This window comes from Carcharhinus amblyrhynchos, chromosome 17, assembly GCF_965287045.1.
Source record: "Carcharhinus amblyrhynchos chromosome 17, sCarAmb.v2.hapA, whole genome shotgun sequence".
NCBI lineage: Eukaryota > Metazoa > Chordata > Chondrichthyes > Carcharhiniformes > Carcharhinidae > Carcharhinus > Carcharhinus amblyrhynchos.
This window is the reverse complement of record NC_137340.1, coordinates 52330515-52356224: the sequence shown is the minus strand read 5'-3', so window position 1 is coordinate 52356224 and position 25710 is coordinate 52330515. Positions and strand designations below refer to the sequence as shown.

The 25710-nt window shown below is 43.9% G+C and overlaps 1 protein-coding gene across 1 annotated transcript in view; it reads left to right on the top strand.

The window, feature by feature from the left end:
• Positions 1-25710, top strand: part of LOC145354520 (slit homolog 1 protein-like) — a 322720-nt gene that overhangs the window by 250129 nt on the left and 46881 nt on the right. The window contains exon 24 of the mRNA XM_080205955.1: positions 801-872. Within this exon, the coding sequence (XP_080062081.1) occupies positions 801-872 (72 nt within the window). The remainder of the gene's footprint in view (positions 1-800; positions 873-25710) is intronic.

Sequence of the window (25710 nt, the reverse complement as noted above, 5' to 3'; positions counted from 1 at the left end):
TTAACTGAACATTAACTTTAATTATTTATTTAATTATTAATTATTAAACTGAAAATAGATACTACCAAATTTAAGAAAAACCGATGTAGAATTTATCTTCTCTGAAGCATCCTTCAGGGTACATGTCTTATGATGGTTAGTCTCCATAGAGCTGTCGCTGGCAGACAAAGAATTGCAATGACTTTTATCCACAAATTCTCCACTTGCTTCCAGAAGATTCTCTGTCATCCAGCCAACTGTGTAACCAGAAACTGATTACATGGCTCAGACATCCAATGAAATTACTTGTGAACGATGCCATTACGTTTACTTCACATGACATGTTCCACAAATAAAGGCAATAAAATGTGAGGCTATGATATTTGTTCAAATGTAAATGACTTCCTTATTTAGTCAACTCAGGAAGTTTCAGATCACAGCTTTCAGACAAGATATGTAACTCAGAGCAACTTTACAACCTGCATCTGGCTTTAATTATGGGTTAACCAAAAATCCCAGCACGCTTAACTCTGAGCCAAAATAGCCATTTTAAAGCCACTATTGCCATTATTGTTGTTAAATCATTGTTGTAGCTGTTCTTTCTCCATCTACACCATAGAAATCACCCTATGCCGCTGGAAAACCCGTGGCAGGAGGTGCATCACTAGCAGAATCAGAAAGTTCCACTGACATGAACGGCCAGAGAATCCCAAACTTGGGCTGTGGGGTGAGCCACCAAGTGATCATAAAGTCACGCTTAATTTTGCAGCTTCTGACTGTTGTATTTTCTTTCCCTGTTTCCTTGTCTCTTTTTTCCCCAGGATTCTCAGTTACAACTCCTTACGATGTATTCCTGCCTCTGCGTTCCAGGGCCTGCACTCTCTCCGCCTTCTGTAAGTCCTGAATGAAAAATACTTAACCATTTTACAACACAACAGTCACCAGCTGGCTGCTAGCATTGCGACCCATTCTGGGCAGCAAAATTTTAGGAAGGATGTCAAGGCCTTTGGGAGCATGTGGAGGATGATTACCTAAACAGTGCCAGGAATATCGGCCTTCAGGAATTGAAGATGCTAGGATTAGAGCAGAGAAGATTAAGAGTGGATTTAACAGAGGTGTTCAAAATTATGAAGATTTTGAGCAAGTAGTTGGGGGGAAACCATTTGCATGGGGGTGGTGTGGGGTGCGGGACACATTAACCCAGAATACGCAGGTTTAAGTTCATTGCCTAAAGAACAGATTGAGAAAATGATTTTAGAGCTCAAAGGGTTAAATCGTGAAGAACAGGTGAATAGAGCTGTTTCATCTTCCTTTGGGATTAGAAGATTAAAGCTCAATCTAATTGAGGTTTTAAAACGTTCAAAGGATTTGTTAAGGTGGATATGGGAGAAATTATTTCCTTTGCCAGAGATTCCTGACCTAGAGGCCTAATCTTAAAATGAAAGTTTGATGATTGATAATGGAAATCAGGAATCATAAAGGGTAAAAGCATCTTATCTCAACAGTCTGTGGATACTGGAGTCAGTCGAAACTTTCAACAGAGATTTTTGTGGTAAGAGATGTGATCAAAGACTGTCAAGTGGAGTTGAATGATCATGAATGATAGTAAAGGCTGATTGGCCTCCTTTGTACACTGACAATACACCCGTCCCAAGATCTTCTGGTCTCTGATGGTCATACCTTGGAAGACTTATGGGGGACTCTCAGGAAATCCCAATGCAAGGAGTCCACGGGAATTGCCCAGGAAGATTCAACTTCTAATGAACAGTTTCTGTGCATTTCAGGACCCTCAGAAAAAGTCTCCAACTCTGAGATAGAGTTAGAGACTTTGGAGCATTCTGACTCCTTTACTCGAATTGTTACCCAGGAAATGTTAGACAAGAAAGAAAATCATACTTAACTCCCGGGTAACTATACAACTGGCACCCACTCCATCCCCCTGACCCTTTGACTGTTTTCCTGATCCTCCGACTCTTCCGCCAACTCTCTGCCTCCCTGTGACCTCATTGTTCTCCGGAGCAGTGTACTGGTGGCTGGTGAGTCTTGAAATTGTGATTGCCTTTAATTCTTTAGTGTAGTGCTGGTTTGCGGGGTTTTTGTTTGTTTGCGCTTTCCGTAGCGGGACCTAGGCGCGGGGCCAGTTGGAAAGGGAGTGCGCGAGTATAAAAAGAAGGCCGCAATAGACAGCGGGCAGCGGAGTGAGGGGGTGCAGAGTGAGTACTGCAAGGGCTTTGGCTCACAGGGCTTAGGCGACAGCAGGCTTAGGCGAGGTCAGTTACTGGTCTAATTTTTCCTTCTGTGTCCATACTTCTAAGGGTGGTCAAATAAATGGCAGGGACCTTGGGGAGAGGCGTCAGCTGCGTTAGGTGCAATATGTGGGAGTTCCTGGAGACACAGCATCTCCGGAAAGTCCACATCTGCACCAAATGTCTGGAGTTGCAGCATTTGAGGGCCCGGGTTCGGCAATTGGAGCTGAGGCTGGAGGATTTATTTTTAGTCAGGGAGAATGAGGCGATAGTGAATAGGAACCACGGTTACAAGGAGATCCCAGAGCCTGGGGGGGGGGGAATGGGTGGGTTACAGCTAGGAAGGGGAAAAAGAAGAGTAAGGGTCCAAAGGCTACCCCAGAGGTAGTCTCCCAAGATTACAGGGGTGAGGTGACAACTGGGGTAGAAAGGGCAAGAGAGGAAGACCAGAATGCCTCAGAGGGAAGGAAGGGGGCTGGATGTGAGATTGTGGTGGGGGATGGGAGGGTTAGAGGAATTGATAGGTGGTTCTGTGGGCAAAAGCAGGACTCCAGGATGGTAGTCTGCCTCCCTGGAGCAGGGGTACAGGATGTGTCGGAGAGGGTAGAGGGAATCTTGAAGGGCCAAGGGACCCAGGCAGATGTAACTATACACGTAGGAGAGAAGGACGTAGGAAGGAAGAGTAGGGGGGATATACGTAGGCAGTTCAGGGAGTTGGGGGCCAGGCTGAAGTGCAGGGCCTCCAGGGTGGTGTTCTCTGGGCTGCTGCCAGTGCCCAGTAATAGCAGGGATAAAAATAATGAGATCCTACAGCTGAATGCGTGGCTGAGGGATTGGTGCAGGACAGAGGGTTTTAGTTTTGTAGACCACTGGGAAGTCTTTGTAAGGGAAGGGCACTTGTACAAGTGGGATGGGGAACATTTAAATGGGAAGGGTACACATAATTTAGCTGGGAGGTTAGCTGGAATGTTTTGGCAGGGTTTAAACTAATATGGAGGGGGGGGTGGGGAGGAGACAGATAGCTCAGTGGGCACTGGGAGTGGGAGTGAGTTGGGTGACAGGGTAAGTCTAGATGAGAGGAAAATCTCCCGGGAGAAGGAGGACCCGAGTGGGCCTGAGGGTCTTCAGTGCATCTGTTTTAATGCGGGGAGTGTGACGGGTAAGATGGATGAACTAAAGGCCTTGATGTTCAGGAGGAATTTAGATGTGGTGGCAGTGACAGAGACGTGGTTAAAGGAAGGCAGGACTGGCAGCTAAATATTCCTGGGTACAAGTGTTTTAGGCGTGACAGGGGAGGGTCGAAAAGAGGAGGGGGAGTGGCGCTGTTAGTTAGGGAGCACATCACAGATGTGCAGAGGGAGGATAACATAGAGGGGTTGGAAATTGAGTCTCTGTGGGTGGAGTTGAGGAATAGGAAGGGAGCCATTATTATGCTAGGGGTGTACTACAGGCCGCCCGACAGCCCACGGGCAGTGGAAGAGGGTATATGTAGAGACATTTTGGATAAGTGTAGGAAGAACAGGGTTGTTGTAGTGGGAGATTTTAATCTCCCTGGGGTGGATTGGAAGGTGCCTAGAGCTGGGGGTTCGGACGGGGAGGAATTCGTAAGATGTGTATTGGAAGGGTCCTTGGAGCAGTATGTAGATAGCCCGACTAGAGAGGGGGCTATACTGGATTTAGTTCTGGGCAATGAGCCAGGTCAGGTGGTTGAGGTTGCGGTAGAACATAGAACATAGAACATAGAACATTACAGCGCGGAACAGGCCCTTCGGCCCACAATGTTGCGCCGACCAGTCTTATTTTTTAAAAAAAACATTGACCCATTAATCTAAACCAATCCCTTTTCGTCCATAAACCTATCCACCAATCTCTTAAACGCCCCCAAACTAGGCGCATTTACAACTGCAGCAGGCAGGGCATTCCAGTCCCTCACCACCCTCTGGGTAAAGAACCTACCCCTGACATCCGTCCTATAACGACCCCCCCTTAATTTAAAGCCATGCCCCCTCGTGCTAGATTTCTCCATCCGAGGAAACAGGCTATCACCATCCACCCTATCTAAACCTCTAATCATCTTATATGTTTCTATAAGATCCCCTCTTAGCCGCCTTCTTTCCAGTGAAAACAACCCCAAATCTCTCAGTCTCTCCTCATAGGACCTCCCCTGCATACCAGGCAACATCCTGGTAAACCTCCTCTGCACCCTCTCCAAAGCCTCCACATCCTTCCTGTAATGTGGGGACCAGAACTGCACACAGTACTCCAAGTGCGGCCGCACCAGAGTTGTGTACAGTTGCAACATAACGCTGTGACTCCTAAATTCAATCCCCCTACCAATAAACGCCAAGACACCGTACGCCTTCTTAACAACCTTATCTACTTGATTCCCAACTTTCAGGGATCTATGTACACATACACCTAGATCCCTCTGCTCCTCCACTCTATTCAAAGTCCTCCCGTTAGCCCTATACTCAACACATCTGTTATTCCTACCGAAATGGATTACCTCACACTTCTCCGCATTAAACTCCATCCGCCACCTCGCGGCCCAGCTCTGCAACCTGTCCAAGTCACCCTGCAAACTTCGACACCCTTCCTCACAATCTACCACACCTCCGACTTTGGTGTCATCAGCAAACTTACTAATCCACCCAACTATACCCTCATCCAGATCATTAATAAAGATTACAAACAGCAGTGGCCCCAAAACAGATCCCTGAGGCACACCACTCGTAACCGAACTCCATGATGAATAATTACCATCAACCACCACCCTCTGTCTCCTATCTGCTAACCAATTCCTGATCCAAGTACCTAAATTACCACCAATCCCATACATCTGCATTTTCTGCAGAAGCTTACCATGGTGAACCTTATCAAACGCCTTACTAAAATCCATATATACCACATCTACTGCCTTACCCCTATCCACCTCTTTGGTCACCTTCTCAAAGAACTCAATAAGGTTAGTAAGGCACGACCTTCCCGCTACAAAACCATGCTGACTATCTCTAATCAATTCATTACTCTCCAAATAACTATAAATCCTATCCCTAATAATTCTTTCTAAAACCTTGCCCACTACAGAAGTAAGACTCACTGGTCTATAATTCCCAGGGAAGTCTCTGCTCCCCTTCTTAAACAATGGGACAACATTCGCTGTCCTCCAATCTTCCGGTACTATACCAGAGACCAACGACGACCTGAAGATCAGAGCCAGTGGCTCTGCAATCACCTCTCTTGCCTCCCATAGAATCCTAGGGTAAATCCCGTCTGGACCAGGGGACTTATCTATTTTCAACCCATCTAGAATATCCAACACATCCTCTGTATCAACTACAATACTTTCTATTTTACACCCCTTCACCCCAGTGACCTCCTCAGCTACATTCATATCGTCCTGCGTGAACACCGAAGAGAAATAATGGTTCAATGCCTCTCCAATCTCTTCCGGTTCCACACACAACTTCCCCCTACTGTCTGTAACTGGCCCTAATCTTGCCCTAACCAACCTTCTGTTCTTGACATACCTATAGAACGCCTTAGGATTCTCCTTAATCCTATCAGCCAAAGTCATCTCATGCCCTCTTCTAGCCCTTCTTAACTCCCTCTTCAACTCCCTCCTAGCCAATCTAAAGCTTTCTACTGCACTACCCGAGCCCTCAAGCCTCATCCGAACATAAGCCTCCTTCTTCTTCCTAACCAACAAATCAACTTTTTTTGTGCACCACGGTTCCCTAGCCCTACCAATTCCTCCTTGCCTGACAGGGACATACCTATCACAGACCCACAGTAGCTGCTCCTTGAAAAAACTCCACATTTCAGATGTTCCTAGTCCCTGTAATCTCCTAGTCCAACCAATGCTTCCTAATTCTCTCCTAATGGCCTCATAATTACCCTTCCCCCAGCTAAAACTGGGGGTAGGTGAACATGTGGCTAATAGTGACCACAAGTCTGTCCACTTTAGGATACGAATGAAAAAAGATGAGCGCTGTCCTAAGGGGAGGGTGCTAAATTGGGGGAGGGCTAGATACAGTCAGATTAGGCAGGAGCTTAGGGATACAGACTGGGATAGGCTGTTGGAGGGCAAGTCCACGTTAGGCATGTGGGAGTCTTTCAAGGGAAAACTGCAATGGGTGCAGGAAAGGCATGTGTCGGTTAAGAGGAAGGATGGGAAACGTAGGATTAGCGAGCGTGGATTACTAGAGATATAGGGGACCTGGTCAGGAAGAAACGAGAGGCGTATGTCAGGTCTAAGCAACTGGGAACAGAGAGAGCATTGGAGGAGTACAGAGAGAGTAGGAGGGACCTCAAAAGGGGAGTTAGGAGGGCAAAAAGGGGGCATGAAATGGCTTTGGCAGATAGGATTAAGGAAAATCCAAAGGCGTTTTACTCCGATGTTAGGAGCAAAAAGGTGGCTAGGGGAAAAAATCGGTCCTCTCAGGGACAGACGAGGGGAATTGTGCTTAGAGTCTGAGGGAATGGGGGAGATCCTGAATGAATACTTTGCGTCGGTATTCACGAAGGAGAGGGGCTTGATGTCTGGTACGGTCATCAAGGGAGCTGTAGACCAATTGAAGGAACTATCGATTACGAGGGAAGAAGTGTTAGGGCTTTTAGGTAGCATTAAAACTGATAAATCTCCGGGGCCTGATGGCATTTATCCTAGGCTGCTTAGGGAGGCGAGAGATGAAATTGCTGGGCTTCTGACGCAAATCTTTGTCTCTTCTTTGGACACAGGTGAGGTCCCAGAGGACTGGAGGATAGTGAACGTGGTACCGTTGTTTAAAAAGGGTAGGAGGGATAACCTGGGTAACTATAGGCCGGTGAGTTTGACTTCAGTGGTAGGCAAGTTGATGGAGAGGATTCTTAGGGATAGGATGTACGAGCACTTAGAGCATTGCGATCTGATTAAGGATATGCAGCATGGCTTTGTAAAGGGGAAGTCTTGCCTTACGAATCTGGTAGAATTTTTTGAGGAGGTGACAAAAACGGTCGACGAAGGACGAGCCATTGATGTCGTCTATATGGATTTCAGTAAGGCGTTTGACAAAGTCCCTCATGGTAGGTTGGTAGAAAAGATTAAGGCTCATGGGATACAAGGCCAGGTATCTAGATGGGTGGAGAACTGGCTTGCTAAGAGGAGACAGAGTAGTAGTGGAGGGGTCCTTTTCTAGCTGGAGGTCTGTCACTAGTGGTGTGCCGCAGGGCTCATTACTGGGACCTCATCTCTTTGTAGTGTATATAAATGACTTGGAAGAGGGGGTAAGTGGTGTGATCAGCAAATTTGCTGATGACACCAAGATGGCTGGATTGGCGGGCAGTGAGGAGCAGTGTCTGGCAGTACAGTGGGATATAGATAGGCTGGTATATTGGGCAGATATATGGCAAATGGAGTTTAATCCGGATAAATGTGAGGTGATGCATTTTGGCCGGAATAATGTAGGGGGGAGTTATATGATAAAGGGTAAGCCCAAAAGGAGTATAGAAACGCAGCGAGACCTGGGGGTGCAAGTGCACAAGTCTTTGACAGTGGCAGTACAATTGGAGAAGGTTGTGAAGAAAGCCTATGGTATGTTAGCCTTTATAGGAAGGGGTATAGAATATAAGAGCTGGAGTCTAATGTTGCAGTTGTACAGAACGTTGGTTAGGCCGCATTTAGAGTACTGCGTCCAGTTCTGGTCACCTTACTACCGGAAGGATGTGGAGACTCTGGAGAGAGTGCAAAGGAGGTTTGCCAGGATGTTGCCTGGTATGGAAGGACTGGGTTATGAGGAAAGATTGAGCAAACTGGGGCTGTTTTCCCTTGAAAGATGGCGACTGAGGGGGGATCTAATAGAGGTATATAAGATTGTGAAGGGTATAGATAGAGTAAACAGAGGTAAGCTATTTCCTATGTTAGAGACACACAGTACGAGGAGCCACGGGCTTAAGGTGAGGGGGGAGAGGTATAACACAGATATTAGAGGGAGGTTTTTCACACAGAGGGTAGTGGGGGTATGGAATGCTCTGCCAAGTAAGATGGTGGAGGCAGGCACGCTAGAGTTGTTTAAGAGTAACTTAGACAGGCACATGAGTGGGTTGGAGATGGGAGGATATAGGAGATTGTTTTAAATAAAGTTCATAAACAGTGGGACGACCCTGGTAATGGAAAAGGATATGGGATGATAATAATGTTTTTTCTCTTTTAATTCACAGGTTTTAAGTCAGTCCACCTTGTTGTCCAACGAGGGGCATACACGCGATGGGTCGTACTTGGGCTGCTCTTGAATGTTCGAGATTGGCCTAGTGCTTCATGTCGTTAGTGTGTGCTTAAACTGGACCAGATGCTGGACAATATGACAGCTCAGTGACTATCACTGTTTGCTGTGCAGACACATGGATTTGGGCCAGTGTCTGTGGGAGTTTGCGCATTCTCCCCGTGCTTGCATGGGTTTTCTCCAGGTGCTCCGGTTTCCTCCCACACCCCAAAGATGTGCTATTAGGCTGATTGGAAGTAATAAATTGTCCCTAAATCAGTTTCCCTTAATGTGGATTGCCATAAAAACAATAGATAGGGGTCATGGGTGGAGGGGGGCACTGGTAATATTAAAATGGCGGCGTGGGCCCTGTTTCCCAGGCTGTTTTTGTTCTTTGTTCTTTGACCTCTGACTCGCACAACTTGACTTGACCCCGAGCTCACGATCCCAACCTCACCACCCTACTGACGCTACCACCTTGATGAGACCTGGTTTGGAAGTCTGGGAAAGGAATGCGGAGCTCTGAGGATGTGCTAAAAAGATAAGAGTGAAGCAGGGAACCATGGATGATTCCTCAGATGATTCAACCCCTTCAATTCAGCAGAAACTGGGTGTAACACATGACTCCCTGAGAACGGCCTTCCAGGCTGGGATTGACTGACCACTTTGCCAAATCTTAGATCCCAACATGAAGTGACTTAGCGCAGTCTCCTTTCAGTCCTTGACCAACATGTTCCTAATTTGACTTTAGATGAATACTGTCAAATCCTGTTCACCGCCTTTGCTCACTGACATAGCTCCCTGGCTTGTAATGCCTTAGATTTAAAATTCTCGTCCGTGTATTCTGATATAATGGGAGAGCAGGCTAGTGAGAGAGTTCAGGGAACAACATTCCAACAACAGAGGCACCTTAATGGGGAGTGTGAGGGGAAGAGGAGGAAATTAGGAAAGTGAAAATAAATTAATGCATGAGGAACTGGAGCACTGATTTACTGAGGGGTTGTGTGCAGTGTCCACGTATGAATCACAGCCAGAACTGCCTTTCTCTGAGTGTCAGGATGGCCTGCTGTGGTGGGAAGGGAAGATATCAGTAATGCTAACTAATTGCCTGTCTAAAATACAATCTCCTTCATGTAGTGTGACCAACTTTGAGTGTCCAGAAAGATGGAGGTGGTGACAGCATTTCACAGCCTGGAGGGGCAAAGCAGTGTCTCTAAATTAGCACTGTTTTACCTTGGAGTATTTAAAAATTATTCATTCTAATTTCTAGCTCTCTTGCAAGTAGTGTTTATTTGCCAGTTCCTCCTGCATGCAAGGCCTCTTCCCCACCTCCCCTCCTCCCCACCACCCCTCCATCCCTGTTGGAGAAGTGTTCCAGAAGCCTGACCCTCTTCTGTCCTTCGTTCTGGTGTTTCAACCTGGGACAGTAAGTCTAGTTGAATAAAGAGGTATTATTGCCTTGATGTTCACTTCCCTCCTCACACCACATGCTCACGCTCACATACACTCACACACTCTTACACTCTCACACTCTCACATTCACACTCTCACACTCACACACTCTCACACTCTCACTCACTCACAATCACACACATGCATCCACATTCACACACTCACTCACATGCACTTGAACAAAGTAGAAAGGGTTAGAGCTTTAGGTTTTTAGGTGTCCCAATCACCAACAATCTGTCCTAGTTCCCCATGCCGACACTATAGTTATGAAAGCCGTCCAACACCTCTACTTTCTCAGAAAAGTAAGGAAATTTGGCATGTCAGATACAATTCTCACCAACTTTTCCAGATGCACCATAGAAAGCATTCTTTCTGGTTGTATCACAGCTTGGTATGGCTCCTGCTCTGCCCAAGACCGCAAGAAACTATAAAATGCAACCCAATCCATCATGCAAACCAACTTCCCATCCATTGACTCTATCTACATTTCCCGCTGCCTCGGCAAAGCAGCCAGCATAATTAAGGACCCCACACACCCTGGACATTTCCTCTTCCACCTTTTTTCTTTGGGAAGAAGATACAAAAGTCTGAGGTCATGTACCAACCAACTCAAGAGCAGCTTCTTCCCTGCTATTGTCAGACTTTTGAATGGACTTACCTTGCATTAAGTTGATCTTTCTCTACACCCTAGCTATGACTATAACGCTACATTTTGCAGTCTCTCGTTTCCTTCTCTATGAATGGTATTATTTGTCTGTATAGCGCACTAGAAACAATACTTTTCACTGTAAGTTAATACATGTGACTATAATAAATCAAAGACACACACTCTCATACACACACATGTACACATGCTCACATACACATATACACATACACTCATATATACACATGCACTCACACGTACTCATACACACATGCACACATACACACACATACACACAAACACACACTCAGATATGTATTCATACACTCAAAATTACACTTACATACACACACACACATATTTGCACTCATACACACTTGCACTCAAATACACTTGCACTCACACTCATACACACTATCATACACTCACGCACTTGGATACACACACCCACACACTCACACTTACATATACACTTGCATGTATGCACACACATGCAATCACAACACACATACTTGCACACTCTCACTCTTCCATACATACACTTATATGCACTTACACACACACATTTGTACACACTCATACATTCACTAATACACACACACACAGACACGCATACTATATTCCATGCCAGTGCTCCTCCTTTAAACCTATTTGGTTCTCTGCCTCCTTTGTTCCATTCTCGCCCTATCCTAATTCTGTTTCTCCTGTTTCTACCTCCATCATTCTCCTTGCTCTTCAACTCTCTTTTAACTCTCTACCTAGCTCTCCATCTCTGTCTATCCCTGTCTTTCCCTATCACCTCTTTCCTAACTCTCCCTCCAATTCTCTCTCTCTTATTTCTCTATCTCCCTGTCTCTATCTTTGTCTCTCTCCATCTTTTTCTCCAACTCTCACCCTGTTGCTACCTCTCTTCTGATTCTTTGTCTCTGTACTCCCTTTCCTGTTTCTCTGTTTCATCCTGCTTCTGTTTCTCTCTTTCATCCTGCTTCTATCTCTGTCTCTCCCTGTTTCTCTCTGGCTCTCTCCTGTTTCTTGTTCTGCCTCTCTCCTTTCCTCTCTCGGACATTGTCTCTTCCTTGTCTCTGTTTCCCCCTCTCTCACCCTATGTGTATTTTTCTCCATCTAATTATCAATTACATTCAATTATGAAACCTACTATTCAACAAGAGAGAAAACACTGAAATAAAAGTCATTTAGCCTGACATTGGGAATTGGGAAAATGCTAACATTTAATATTCAGGATGTGCTGATAGGGCATTTAGAAAATCATTATCTGATTGGGTGGAGACAACAGGAATTTATGAAGGGCAAATTCTGTTAAACAGATCTGTTAGAATTCGTTGAGATTGTAACAAGTAGTATGGATAAGGGGAACCAGTAGATGTAGTATATTTGGGTTTTCTAGAAGTATTCAATAAGGTGCTTCTATGACACAAAGTTAGTGCTCATTGGATTGGGCGTAATATATTCACCAGATTTATTTTAATTTATTACTTCATGGATGTGGGCACTACTGGCAAGAACAACATTTTTTGCAAATCCCTAATTGCCTTTGAGAAGTGAGCTGCCTTCTTGAATCGCTGCAGTCCATCTGGTATCTATAAGTTCGCCTGAGTGGCTTGCTTGGTATTCCAGAGGGCATTTATAGTCAACCACATAGTTGTGGGTCTGGACTCACATGAAGGCCAGACCAGTTAAGGACAGCAGATTTCCTTCCGTAAAGGATATTAGTGAACCAGATGTTTTTTACAACCGTTGATGATTGATTCATTGCATTAGTACTGAAACTAGCTTTCACTTACAGAATTATTAGTAAATTAAATGTAAATTTCTTCAGTTTAAAGGGAGGCAGTGGTGTAGTGACACTATCACTGGATTACTAATCCAGAGATCCAGGGTAGTACTCTGGGGACCAAGGTTCGAATCCCACCATGGCAGATGATGAACTTTGCATTCAACAAAAATCTGGAATTAAAAGTCTACTGACGACCATGAAACCATTGTTGATTGTTGTAAAAACCTATCTGGTTCACTAGATGTCCTTTTAGGGAAGGAAATTTGCCATCCTTACCCAATCTGGCCTACATGTGACTCCAGAGCCACAGCAATGTGGCTGATTCTTAAATGACCTGGCAAACCAGTTGATCAAACTGCTGGTCACAGGGACTGCAGCAGTTCAAGAGGGCAGCTCACCACAAGCTTCTCAGAGGGAATTAGGGACAGGTAATTGGCGGTAGACTAGACAGCAATACCCACATCCCATAAATGAATAATAAAAAAGTTGCCATAATGGGATTTGAAATTTTGTAACCAGCACCTTAGCCTGGGGCTGTGGATTACTAGTTCAGAAACGTTACTGCGTATGTGTATGTATGTGCGTGCACGTGTGTGCAGATATGTGTTTGTGCACACCTATGTGTGTGCTGTAGATCAGCTACTGGACTGAAAACTGGAAGTAGGAATAAAGAGGTCATTTTTGAGTTGGTAAACTGTTATTTAGTCACCTTACTGAGACCTCAGTTAGTTACAATTTACATCAATGACTGAGTAAAGTTTTCAAGTTAGCTGACAATACAAAATTAGGTGAAAAGGAGGATACAAAAAGGGATGCAGAAAGATATATAGTTTTAATGATTTGGCAAGAACTAAGGCTGATAGAACATAGAACACTACAGCACAAACAGGCCTTTTGGCCCACAAGTTGGACCGATCATATCCATACCTACCAGGCCATTGAACTATCCAGAACTCCCAATCCCATTAAATCTCATGTACTCATCCAGAAGTCTTTTAAAAGACCCCAGCGAGTTCACCTCTACCACCACCGACGGCAGCCGATTCCACTCACTCACCACCCTCTGAGTGAAAAACTTACCCCGACATCTCCTCTGTACCTGGTCCCCAGCACCTTAAACCTGTGTCGTCTCGTAGCGACCATTTCAGCCCTGGGAAATAGCCTCCGAGAATCCATCCTATCTATACCTCTCAACATTTTATAAATCTCCATCAGGTCGCCTCTCAACCTTTGTCTCTCCAGGGAGAAGAGCCCTAGCTCCCTCAACCTATCTTCATAAGGCATGCCTCCCGATCCAGGCAACATCCTTGTAAATCTCCTCTGCACCCTCTCAATAGCTTCCACATCCTTCCTGTAGTGAGGCGACCAGAACTGCGCACAGTGCTCCAAGTGAGGTCTGACAAGGGTCTTACAAAGTTGCAGCATTACCTCCCGACTCCTAAACTCAATCCCTTGATTAATGAAGGCTAGCACACCATATGCCTTCTTGACCACATCCTCCACCTGCGAGGCCGATTTCAGAGTCCTGTGGACCCGGACCCCAAGGTCCTTCTGCTCCTCAACACTGCTAAAAGAGTCCTACCCTTGATATTGTACTCCTTCATCCCATTGGACCTGCCAAAATGGACCACTACACATTTATTCGCGTTGAAGTCCATCTGCCACTTCTCCGCCCAGTCTTGCATCCTATGTCATGCTGCAACTTCTGACATCCCTCCAGACCACAACACCACCAACCTTCGTGTCATCGGCGAACTTACTAACCCATCCCTCCACTTCCTCGTCCAGGTCATTTATGAATTATTATGATGGAATTTATTATGGTCATTTATTATGATGGAATATAATTTGGGGAAATATGAATTTATCCACTTTGGAAGAGAAACAAAATATTTTTTACGTGATGAGAGACTGAGAAATGTTGGTATCCATGGGACCTGGGTGTTGTGCTTGCTTCACAGAGCATTAACATTCAGATAAAACAAGCAATTGGGAAAGCAAATAGTGTATTAACCTTTATTACAAAAGGATTGGAGTGTAAGATAGAGAAGGCTTCACACAATTATACAGGATGATAGGGAATTCTACGTGCAGTCTTGATCTCCTTACTTAAGAAAGGGATATACTTTGAAGGATTATCACAAACATTCATGAAATTGATTCCTGAGTTGAGAAGATTATCCTACAAGGTGGGATTATCAGGATTGGGATTATTCTACCTGGAATTTCGAAGAATGAGGAATTATCTTGTTGAAACATAAAATATAAAATTATATATAAAATTTGCAAACACTTGACAGGATGGATTTTTCCCCTATCTGGAGAATTTAGAACATGGAGTCACAGCCTCAGAATAATATTTGCTGTGCATATGTATCTCCCTCTCTTATAGAATCATAAAATCCCTATAGTGCAAAAGGAGGCCATTCAGCCCATCAAGTCTGCACTGATTGTATGACAGAGCATCCCACCCAGGCCATCTCCTCATTACTCCACACATTTACTTTGATAATCACCCATACCTACATATCTTGGGACAATAAGGGGCAATTTAGTATGACCAATCCACCTAATCTGCACATCTTTGGAGTGTGGGACAAAACCAGACCACGTGGAGGAAGCCCATACAGACATGGAGAGAACATGCATACCACACACAGCCAGTCACCCAAGCTCAGAATCGAACCTAGGTTCCTGTGAGGCAGCATGCTAACTATAGTGCCCCCGTGCTGCCATATCTCTGTCAACCTCTTCTCTTCCTACACAATCACTTTCACTTTGCCTGCCCCGGTTTTTTTTAATTTCCTATCTTTGTAAACCTTTCTGTATTGCTCTCTCCTCTTAGTCCTTCACTATTTCTGAATTAACATAACTTTAAGAACATAAGAAGTAGGAGCAGGAGTAGGCCATCTAGCCCTTCAAGCCTGCCCCGCCATTCAATAAGATCATGGCTGATCTGTAGTGGCTCAGTTCCACTTTCCCGCTTTCTCCCCACAACCCTTAATTCCCTTGCCTACCAAAAACCTATCTACCTGTGTCTTAAATATATTTAGCGAGGTAGCCTCCACCACTTCAACAGGCAGAGAATTCCAGAGATTCACCACCCTTTGAGTGAAGAAGTTCGTCCTCAACTCCGTTCTAAACTGTCCCCCCCTTATCTTGAGGCTGTGCCCTCTAGTCCTGCTGTCCTTTCTGAGCGGGAAGAATCTCTGTACTTCTACCCAATCCATCCCCTTCATTATCTTATATGTCTCTATAAGATCCCCCCTCATCCTTCTAAACTCCAACGAGAACTTTGGAAGCCTCTTCTATTGTGTTACACAGAGACTAAAGGCCCGAATTCTCCAACCTCACCCGCAGCTAGAATTTTCTGAGCCTGCTGTAGTGAATGGAGATTTGACTGAGCACCAAATTCTCCATCCTTGCTGACAGTGGAGATACATTATTGGATAATTCCAGTCTTAATTCAGGCTTCTATTTTTCCACATAAAACAACTAAAAAAAATCTTCAGGAAGAGTGTGTTTCATTTTTTTTGTTTCCTTATTTTGTAGCTTTTTGGAGATGGTCCCTTTGCCATGTTAAGTCCTGCCCTGCTACACAGAGAACAATTTCAACAGTCCACTTCCTAATTCAGTCACAAACTGGCAGATTATTTAACAGGCCAGTGCTTTCATTAACACCCAGAAACTGTGTCATCTGACAACATGCTGAGTGCTCCTGGCATCAGAGAGTTTACTAATTACAGACTTCAGCTCTTGCTGAGTGAGGTGATGACTCGGAAGAGATTGAAGCATGCAGTCTGTTAATTTGACATTTGGTGCAGAATATCCTCAACTAGTAAAAGGATTGAGGAGCACCAGAGAAGGTGCAAAAACACATTGCATGGCTGATAATAGAACAGAGATGCTGTAATTATCAGGAAAGGCTGAACATGCTGGATTAACAGAAAAGAGAAGGGGGTGACACCTGATGGAAATCTGTAAAATTATGAAAGAACTCAATAGGGTATTCACAGAAAAGGCATTCCTGCCTGTGATGAGTCCAACACTAGTGTTCATAAATATAAAATATTCACTGATAAACCCAATGACACATATTCCAGTAAGTAGATGTGCAAGGATTAAAAACAACATGCATTTACATAGGACTGTTATGACCAGCTGAGAAGGGGTGAACTGGCTCTCATCTATTCAAATCTCCTAGGTTGGTTACAACAAAGATTTAAGTTTTTTTTTCACCAGGATATTCCTTTTCCAAATCATTTAATTATTTAATCTGTGACCAAAAGAGTCAATCAAAAAGGGTTTTGAGTCAAAAAGAGAAAATTTATTAACTGCTAAACCTGACAAAGATAATAAATACACACATTCAGCCTTCATAGTCATTCACTCCCCTTGCACGCATATATACACACATGCACACGCGCATATTTATGGGCTATCAGAGTCCAATAAATAAAGGCTACAAAGAATATACAGTTAAATATTCTTTGGTTGTCCTTGAAGTGTTGATTTTAAAAGCAGCAGCTGGTACAGATTAACTAGTTTTATGTTTTCTGGGGTATGATCAGATGTAGAAGATGTTGTAATTATTATGAGATATCAGTTTGTTGGTAGATTTCTGGTAGAGTTGGCTTCTCAAACCCAGCAACATTCTTATTCCAAAAGAGAAAATGGGAGAAAGAGCAACCCTCAGCCTGTTTCTACTGCTGAAATCTTTATTGATACTACCAGTGCCATCTACAATCTCACTCAAGTAGCTGGGCAGCCTTGCCTTGAAATACTTCACCCATTGTGTATTTCCAAGAGGCTTTGTGTGGATCTATCTGTGGTAGCCATTGTTTCAATATCCAGTACTTTGCATTTTAATGTTTCTTCCTTTGACCATTATGAGTTTTGATGGATGTCTGGATTACAGGGAAAATCTCTCCCTTCCCATTCCTCTGAGGGTGATTTGTTGGTTTCTCACCTTCACCTTGGAATGTAAATTTGCAGTTTAAGCAATTTGCTCTGTCTCAGCTCAAATTGTAAAATTTCCAGTCAACTGAAAATTTAAAAATCATGTTTTCATAAAAAAGGGGTACAGCTCTTTGTAACTCCACACTTAATAAATTAAATGAAATTCACTCTTATCTTATTACAAGGTATAAAGAACACAAAACAAAAAGACACTTGAGGCAGGATTTTCCGGCCGGTCTCGCCCCAAGACCAGAAAATCACACCCGAGGTCCATGGACCTTTGCATGGTCCATGTTCTATGGCGGGTAGGACAGGAAAATTCCATCCTTCAAATCCCATTCACTCACTTAGCCTTGGGCTGGAACATCCCATCAGTCCTAACTGGGTCTCTAAGTTCTGGATGGGTCTCCACAATCACATTTGATTTCTCTACAATGTGGATAACTTTTGGTGATATATTTGGAGAAGCAAACTCCAGTGAAATAGGTTTTTAAGTTCTAAGTTTATTTATTAGTGTCACAAGTAGGCTTACATGAACACTGCAATGAAGTTACTGTGAAAATCACCTAGTCACCATACTCCGGTTCCTGTTCGTGTACACTGAGGGAGAATTTAGCATGGCTAATCCACCTAACCTGCACATCTTTCAGACTGAAAGGAATCCTGAACACCCAGAGGAAACCCACACGGATGCGAGGAGAACATGCAGGATCAACACAGACAGTGATCCAAGCCGGGAATTGAACCTAGGTCTGGCACTGTGAGGCAGCAGTGCTAACCACTGTGCCACTGTTAACTTTGCATTCTGAAGTTTGAATTTTTCCACCAAGGTCAAAGAGTTTTGTCATGCTGTTATAATGATATAAGGGCATCAATCATTCATACAGGATTGGATAGACACATTGTGAGCTCTTGTATTTAGACCAGGCACATGGGAACATTTTTTCATAGGTAAAAAGCTTGAAGACTTCATTAACAGAGTGTGTGCTGTGCTGTAAAGCAAAAATGAAACTAAGACTGGGTCACATGACACATTTCCCTTCGAGTGATGTAATGCTGCCATGTCTTTAAGGTATATTACAACATCCCCTTTCGTTGTAAAGATATTTTCCCCCTTCCAAAGAAATATGAATATTTATAACACATGTTCATATTTACTTACCGTTACTTAAGTGTACACAACTGATGAATCTCTGAGTGTCTCCCATAAGGAGGTAATTTGATGGTACTCCCTGATGTTGTAATGGTAACCTACTGTTGCGGTTTCTTCATTTGCTCATTGTGATTTGTTGTATTGTCATTTTTGAATGTTGTTCCTGGCTGCATTTGGGATCTAGTTCCTATGCATCAGGACTGACAATGATTGAGGAGCTGGAATGGAGGAAATCCGGAGGAAAGGGTAAGAGTGTGTAAAATGGTATGCAACACTGTATTGAACATGATCTCTGCCGGTGATGGAATAGTTGCACTTAAAGGCATCACTCTCAGATGTAACATTGCAATGTACCTCTTTCTTGCATTGTCTATATTTGAGAATTAGATCTAGGGTAATGAACAGAAGAAGTAGTGTGATTGATATTCCACTTCTCATACATAATCCTGAATCCATAATAGTCTCTCTGGGTACACCAAATAAATTAAAGTTTGCATGAGGGTTGTGCTTGATGTGCTGCTCAGTTGCAGAACAATGGCTTACTTGATAAAATAATCAATGCTGACTGGCAAATTCCCCTCCAACTCGATTTTCAAGTTTGCTGATGACACCACTGTAGTGGGTCGGATCTCAAACAATGATGAGACAGAGTACAGGAATGAGATAGAGAATCTGGTGAACTGATGCAATGACAATGATGTCTCCCTTAATGTCAACAAAATGAAGGAGGTTGTCATCGACTTCAGGAAGCGTAGTGGAGAACATGCCCCTGTCTACATCAATGGGGATGAAGTAGAAATGGTTGAAAGCTTTATGTTTTTTAGATGTCCAGATCACCAACAACCTATCCTGGATCCCCATGCCAACACTATAGTTAACAAAGCCCACAAATGATTCTCAGAAGACTAAGGAGATTTGGCATGTCAAAAATGACTCTCATCAACTTTTACAGATGCACCATAGAAAGCATTCTTTCTGGTTGTATCACAGCTTGGTATGGCTCCTGCTCTGCCCAAGGCTGCAAAAAAACTACAAAAGGTCGTGAATGCAGCCCAATCCATCATGCAAACCAGCCTCCTATCCATTGAATCTGTATACACTTCCCACAGCCTTGGCAAAGCAACCATCATAATTAAGGATCCCACAGACCCTGGACATTCTCTCTTCCAACTTCTTACATTGAGAAAAACATACAAAAGTCTAAGGTCACATACCAAGCGACTCAATAACAGCTTCTTCCCTGCTGCCATCAGGCTTTTGAATGGACCTACCAGGCATTAAGTTGATCTTTCTCTATACCCTAGCTATGACTGTAATCCTACATTCTGCACTCTCTCATTTCCTTTTGTATGAATGATATGCTTTGTCTGTATAGCGCACAAGAAACAATATTTTTCACTAATACATGTGACAATAATAAATCAAATCAAATAAAATAAAATCAATGCCAAGGACATGGAAGAAGTCAAATGCGACTTTGGACCAAGGATGGATAGGAACTTCATGTGTAACAATCAAGGATTCTTTGTACTGACTTACATTTGCTCTTGACGTAACACACTTCTTGACAATGACTTCAATGCCATTGCTCATATCCGGTCAATTGACTGTCTCTCTTGTGAGCCTTCTTATCTGATATATGCCCATGTGTAATTAAGTTGTTGAAGAATATTAATTTGCAAAGATTCCTCCCTGTCTTTAAAAGTGACTCCCCGGGAGATGTCTAGATTGGCTTGATAAAACCAATATAGCCTCACATGCTTGAGGACCTACTGAATTGAATCAGGCCATCCTTCAATGAGGGTCTCCTCAGTTTCTGTAATGTAGGATCTTTTTCTATTTCTTCTTGTAGCTGCTGGCACTTGTGTTATGCACAATGTACCAGATCGATCGACAGACTTACATTTCCTGCAAGCATAATATTGCAGCTTCTTAGAAACTTCCAATTTTGTTGAAATATTGTGAATATTTCGATTTTAGGCCATGAACTGAGGTGATAGAAGCAGTTTCTGAGGTTGATTTGCCTTGTGATTTTAGACTATTTGTCATTAGTGTGAGGTAACGGTATGCCAACCACAATGTAGAACATCTGTGACACCCAGGAGGATTGATTATATTTGCACTATAAAACAGTGGACCCTGTCCATGGAATTAGAGATCTGTCATATGGAGGTTGCGCAGTAATCGGTTTCTCCATGGAGCTCCCCATCTGTGGATACCTATCTTTTAGAATTTGCAGAGTTAGTATATTGATTCTTGCTCCTGTGTCAATCTTGGCCAATAATGAATGATTGCCAACTATTTTATGACAGATAATTGCACTTTTGGCAAATGTTTTGGATGGTGTGACAGCATCTGTGTTTTCCGCAAGATTGATGGTGTGAAACACGTGTTCGCTACATATCATCTCGTTGTGCACATCTTACTAATTTTCTGGTTTATCTATCACGTTGTATATATGTTTCTAACAGAGTTACCGGGCGGTCATTCCTATTGCTTAAAGGTACCCACTGTGTACAGTGTGTTTGGATCAGTGCATAGCTCAATGTAGCTGCATCAGTCTTTGCTCCAATGCGCTAGCACTGCCAAGGGCCCTTTCTGCAACATGCCTTGCGGTATTGCTTCAAGGCAGGGCATTCCCCTGGTACCTGCAGAAGACCACACCTTCCACCTGTTTTGCTGGGTTTAGGAATGCTAGTGAATGCATCAACATAAGAACATAAGAAATAGGAGCAGGAGTAGGGCATCTAGCCCTTCGAGCCTGCCCCGCCATTCAACAAGATCATGGCTCATCTGAAGTGGATCAGCTCCACTTTCCTGCTTTCTCCCCATAACCCTTAATTCTCCTGTCTATCAGAAACCTATCTACCCGTGACTTAAATATATTCAGCGAGGTAGCCTCCATTACTTCAATGGGCAGAGAATTCCAGAGATTCACCACCCTTTGAATGAAGAAGTTCCTCCTCAACTCCGATCTAAACTGCCCCCCCGCCTTATCTTGAGGTGGTGGCCTCTAGTCCTGCTATCCTTTCTAAGCGGGAAGAATCTCTCTACCTCTACCCTATCCATCCCCTTCATTATCTTATACGTCTCTATCAGATCCCCCCTCAGCCTTCTAAACTCTAACGAGTACAGACCCAGTCTATTCAGTCTCTCTTCATAGGCTAGCCCCCTCATCTCCGGTATCAGCCTAGTGACCCTTCTCTGCACTCCCTCCAAGGCCAATATATCCTTCCGCAAGTGCGGCGACCAAAACTGCACACAGTACTCCAGCTGTGGCCTCACCAGTATCCGGTACAGTTGCAGCAAGACCTCCCTGCTTTCATATTCTATTCCCCTCACTATAAAGGCCAACATTCCATTCGCCTTCTTGATCATCTGCTGCACGGGCAGACTGGGTTTTTGCGATTCGTGCACAAGGACCCCCAGGTCCCTTTGCACCGTAGCATGCTGCAGCTTTTCACCTTTTAAATAATAATCCATCCTACTATTATTTCTACCAAAGTGGATAACCTCGCACTTGCTAACATTATACTCCATCTGCCAGGTTCTCGCCCACTCGCTCAGCCTATCCAGATCCCTCTGCAGATTTTCCACAGCTTCCACGCAATTTGCTTTTCCACTCTGTGTGATCAGCAAATTTCGTTGCCCTACACTCAGCCCCCTCCTGCAGATCATCTATGTAAATGGTAAACAGTTGAGACCCCAGCACCGATCCCTGTGGCACTCCACTGGTCACCAACTGCCAACCAGAATAGCACCCATTGATTCCAACTCTCTGCTTCCTATTAGACAGCCAATCCTCTATCCACGCTAATACCTTACCCCCAACTCTGTGCACCCTAACCTTCTGCAGCAACCTTTTGTGAGGCACCTTATCAAACGCCTTTTGGAAATCTACAAACACCACATCCACTGGTTTCCCTCTGTCCACCGCACTAGTCACATCCTCATAGAAATCTAATAAATTCGTTAAACATGACTTCCCCTTAATGAATCCGTGCTGCGTCTGCTCAATCAAACCGTTCTTTTCTAGGTGCCTCGCTATTTCTTCTTTGATGATGGATTCTAGCATTTTTCCAACCACAGACGTTAAACTAACTGGCCTATAATTCCCTGCTTTTTGTCTGCTACCTTTTTTAAACAGCGGCGTAACATTAGCCGTTTTCCAATCTTCCAGCACTTCCCTGGAGTCCAGCAAATTTTGATAAATAATTACTAAGGCATTTGCTATCACCTCTGCCATTTCTTTCAGCAATTGGGATGTGCTTAGGACCTGTAAGCTTTGTCAGCCTTTGAGGTTTTGTATTTATATCCATCCTTGAGTATCTAAGTTTAAGTTTATTTATTGGTGTCACATGTAGCTTACATTAACACTGCAATGAAGTTACTGTGAAAATTCCCAAGTCACCTCATTCAGGCGCTTGTTTGGGTACACTGAAGGAGAATTTAGCATGGCCACTGCACCTAACCAGCACATGTTTTGGACTGTTGGAGGAAAACGGAGCACCCAGAGGAAACCCACGCAGACACGGGGAGAAGGTGCAGATTCCGCACAGTGACCCAAGCCAGGAATTGAACCCAGGTCCCTGATGCTGAGGCAGCAGTGCTAACCATTGTGCCACCATGCCATTCATATTTCTTCAATGCTATATCTGTTAGACATGTCTAATAGATCTTTCTGGAACACTTTCAAGGTACTGGATACGATCACCAACTCAACAATTCTATCTGCTCATTGGCACTTCAGAATTCATAGTACAGATCCTTTCCTCTGCTGACTAAGTGGTCTCTGGATTCTGTAGGCTGTTGTCAAAATGACACAAACTCTAGTCGATGAATGTGGACATTTAACTTAATTCTGAACCGGTCTTCCAAGAGTTCATATCCTTTTGGCGATTTTCTGTTAATCTGTAAGTGTTCAGCCTATGTGGACCTTCATTCACAATTGCTAGGCAAATTTTTATGGCTTGTCCATCTGCTTCAGACACACCTGAATCAAGTAATCATAGCTCTGTATGCTGTTTAAACATTCTGAATTTGGATAGTTGGTTGGCTGAGTCCCAATTCAAACTGGGAAATATAGTGGACATTCTGATAATGTCCCTTTGACTTTCCTCCTCCTGCAGTATCTGATATGAGTGTCGTTGTAGCTACTTTCACACACTGTTCCAAAGCTCTGCCCATTATAATCACAAATTTCTCTGGAGCATTTTTTAATGATGGGTGTTTAAGTTTTTTTTGTTTGACTCTCCCTCGCTCGCCATCAATCTGGCCCATACACTGGCCACTCACCTTTCCAACTGAACAAACCCAACGCTGGCCGTCTCGATATGCTGTCCCACTCACTAAACTGACAGACAAGCTGTGCACTGCAATTTCAATCGATGGATCTGTCTGCTACCAGTTCTAGCTCAGCATCATGTCTTGAAAGCTTTTCTGTGCAGTCACTACATGTTGCAATAAATTGCTGCTAACCAAAACGTCGTCTCACACATGTAGCATAATTTAAGGCTGGCCACCATGTCATTCCTGTACCTAATCTTGCTGCCAGACAATTTGAGCACCGCTGAGCACCATGTTGTGTTATTATAATGATATAAAGACACCAATTACTCTTAAGGGATTGGGTAAACATGTTGTGGGTTCTTTCATTGAGACCAGGAATATGGGAGCAGAGCTTTGTGTGTGCTGTGCTTGAAAGTGAAAGTGAAACTCAAACTGGATCACATGACATGCTTCCCTTCTAATGCTGTCAATCTGCTCTCCTTTAGGTTGTGTGGTGAGAATAGGTTGTGGTCATAGAATCTCTACAGTGCAGAAGGAGGCCATTTGGCCCACTGAGCCTGAACTGACAACAATCTCAGCCAGGCCCTATGTCCATAACCCCACTTATTTACCCCTCTAATCCCTCTATCCTATGCATCCAGGGACACTAAAGAGCAATTTAGCATGGCCAGTGCTCCTAACATGCACATCTTTGGACTGTGGGAGGAAACCGGAGCACCCGAAGGAAACCCACGCAAACTCGTGGAGAATGTGCAAACTCCACACAGGCAGTGACGCAAGCCAGGAATTGAACCTAGGTCTCTGGAGCTGTGAGGCAGCAGTACTAACTACTGTGTCACTGTGCCACTCACACTTCCGACATACATCTCAGTTTTTGAGAGCCACTAATAAAACTGCAGATGCTTTTTCCACTGAGGAATATTGTTTCTAATGTTTGTTCAGCTTTTTGGGAGAAAGTACCTGATTGAATATCTCTATTCTTGATTCATCCTCCTGAGCTGCAGCATTGATAGTACTTTAAGTATTTGATTTGTCACATGTATTGCATACAGTGAAAAGTATTATTTCTTGCACGCTGTACAGACATAGCATAACGTACTTAGGGAGGGAGAGGGTGCAGAATGTAGCATTATGTGATAGCTAAGGTGTAGAGAAAAATCTACTTAATGCAACGTAGGTCTATTCAAAAGTTTGATGGCAGAAGGGAAGAAGCTGGTTTTGAGTCGGTTGGTACGTGACCTCAGACATTTGTATCTTTTTCTTGACAGAAGAAGATGGAAAAGAGTATGTCTGGGATGCGTGGGATCCTTAATTATGCTGGCTACTTTTCTGAGGTGGGGGAAGTATAGATAGGGTCAGTGGATGGAAAGCTGCTTTGCATGATGGACTGGGCTTTGTTCATAGCCCTTTGTAGTTTCTTGCAGTCTTGGACAAAACAGGAGCCATATGAAGCTGTGATACAACCAGAAGGAATGCTTTCTATGATGTATCTATAAAAATTGATGAGAGTCGTAGCAGAAATGCCAAATCTCCTTAGCCTCCTGAGAAAGTAGAGGCAATGGTGGGCTTTCTTAACTATAGCGTTGGCGAGGAGGGACTAGGACTGATTGTTGGTGATCTGGACACCTAGAAACATGAAGCTCTCAACCATTTCCACTTTGCCCCCGTTGATGTCAACAGGGGCATATCCTCCACTACGCTTCCTGAAGTCGATGACTCTTTTGTTGACTTTGAGGGAGAGATTATTGTCATTGCACCAGTTAGAGTCATAGAGTCACACAGATTTAAGAACATAAGAACATAAGAAATAGGAGCAGGAGTAGGCCATCTAGCCCCTCGAGCCTGCCCCGCCATTCAATAAGATCATGGCTGATCTGTCGTGTCTCAGTTCCACATTCCCGCCCTCTCCCCATAACCCTTAATCCCCTTGCCTATCAAAAACCTATCAACCC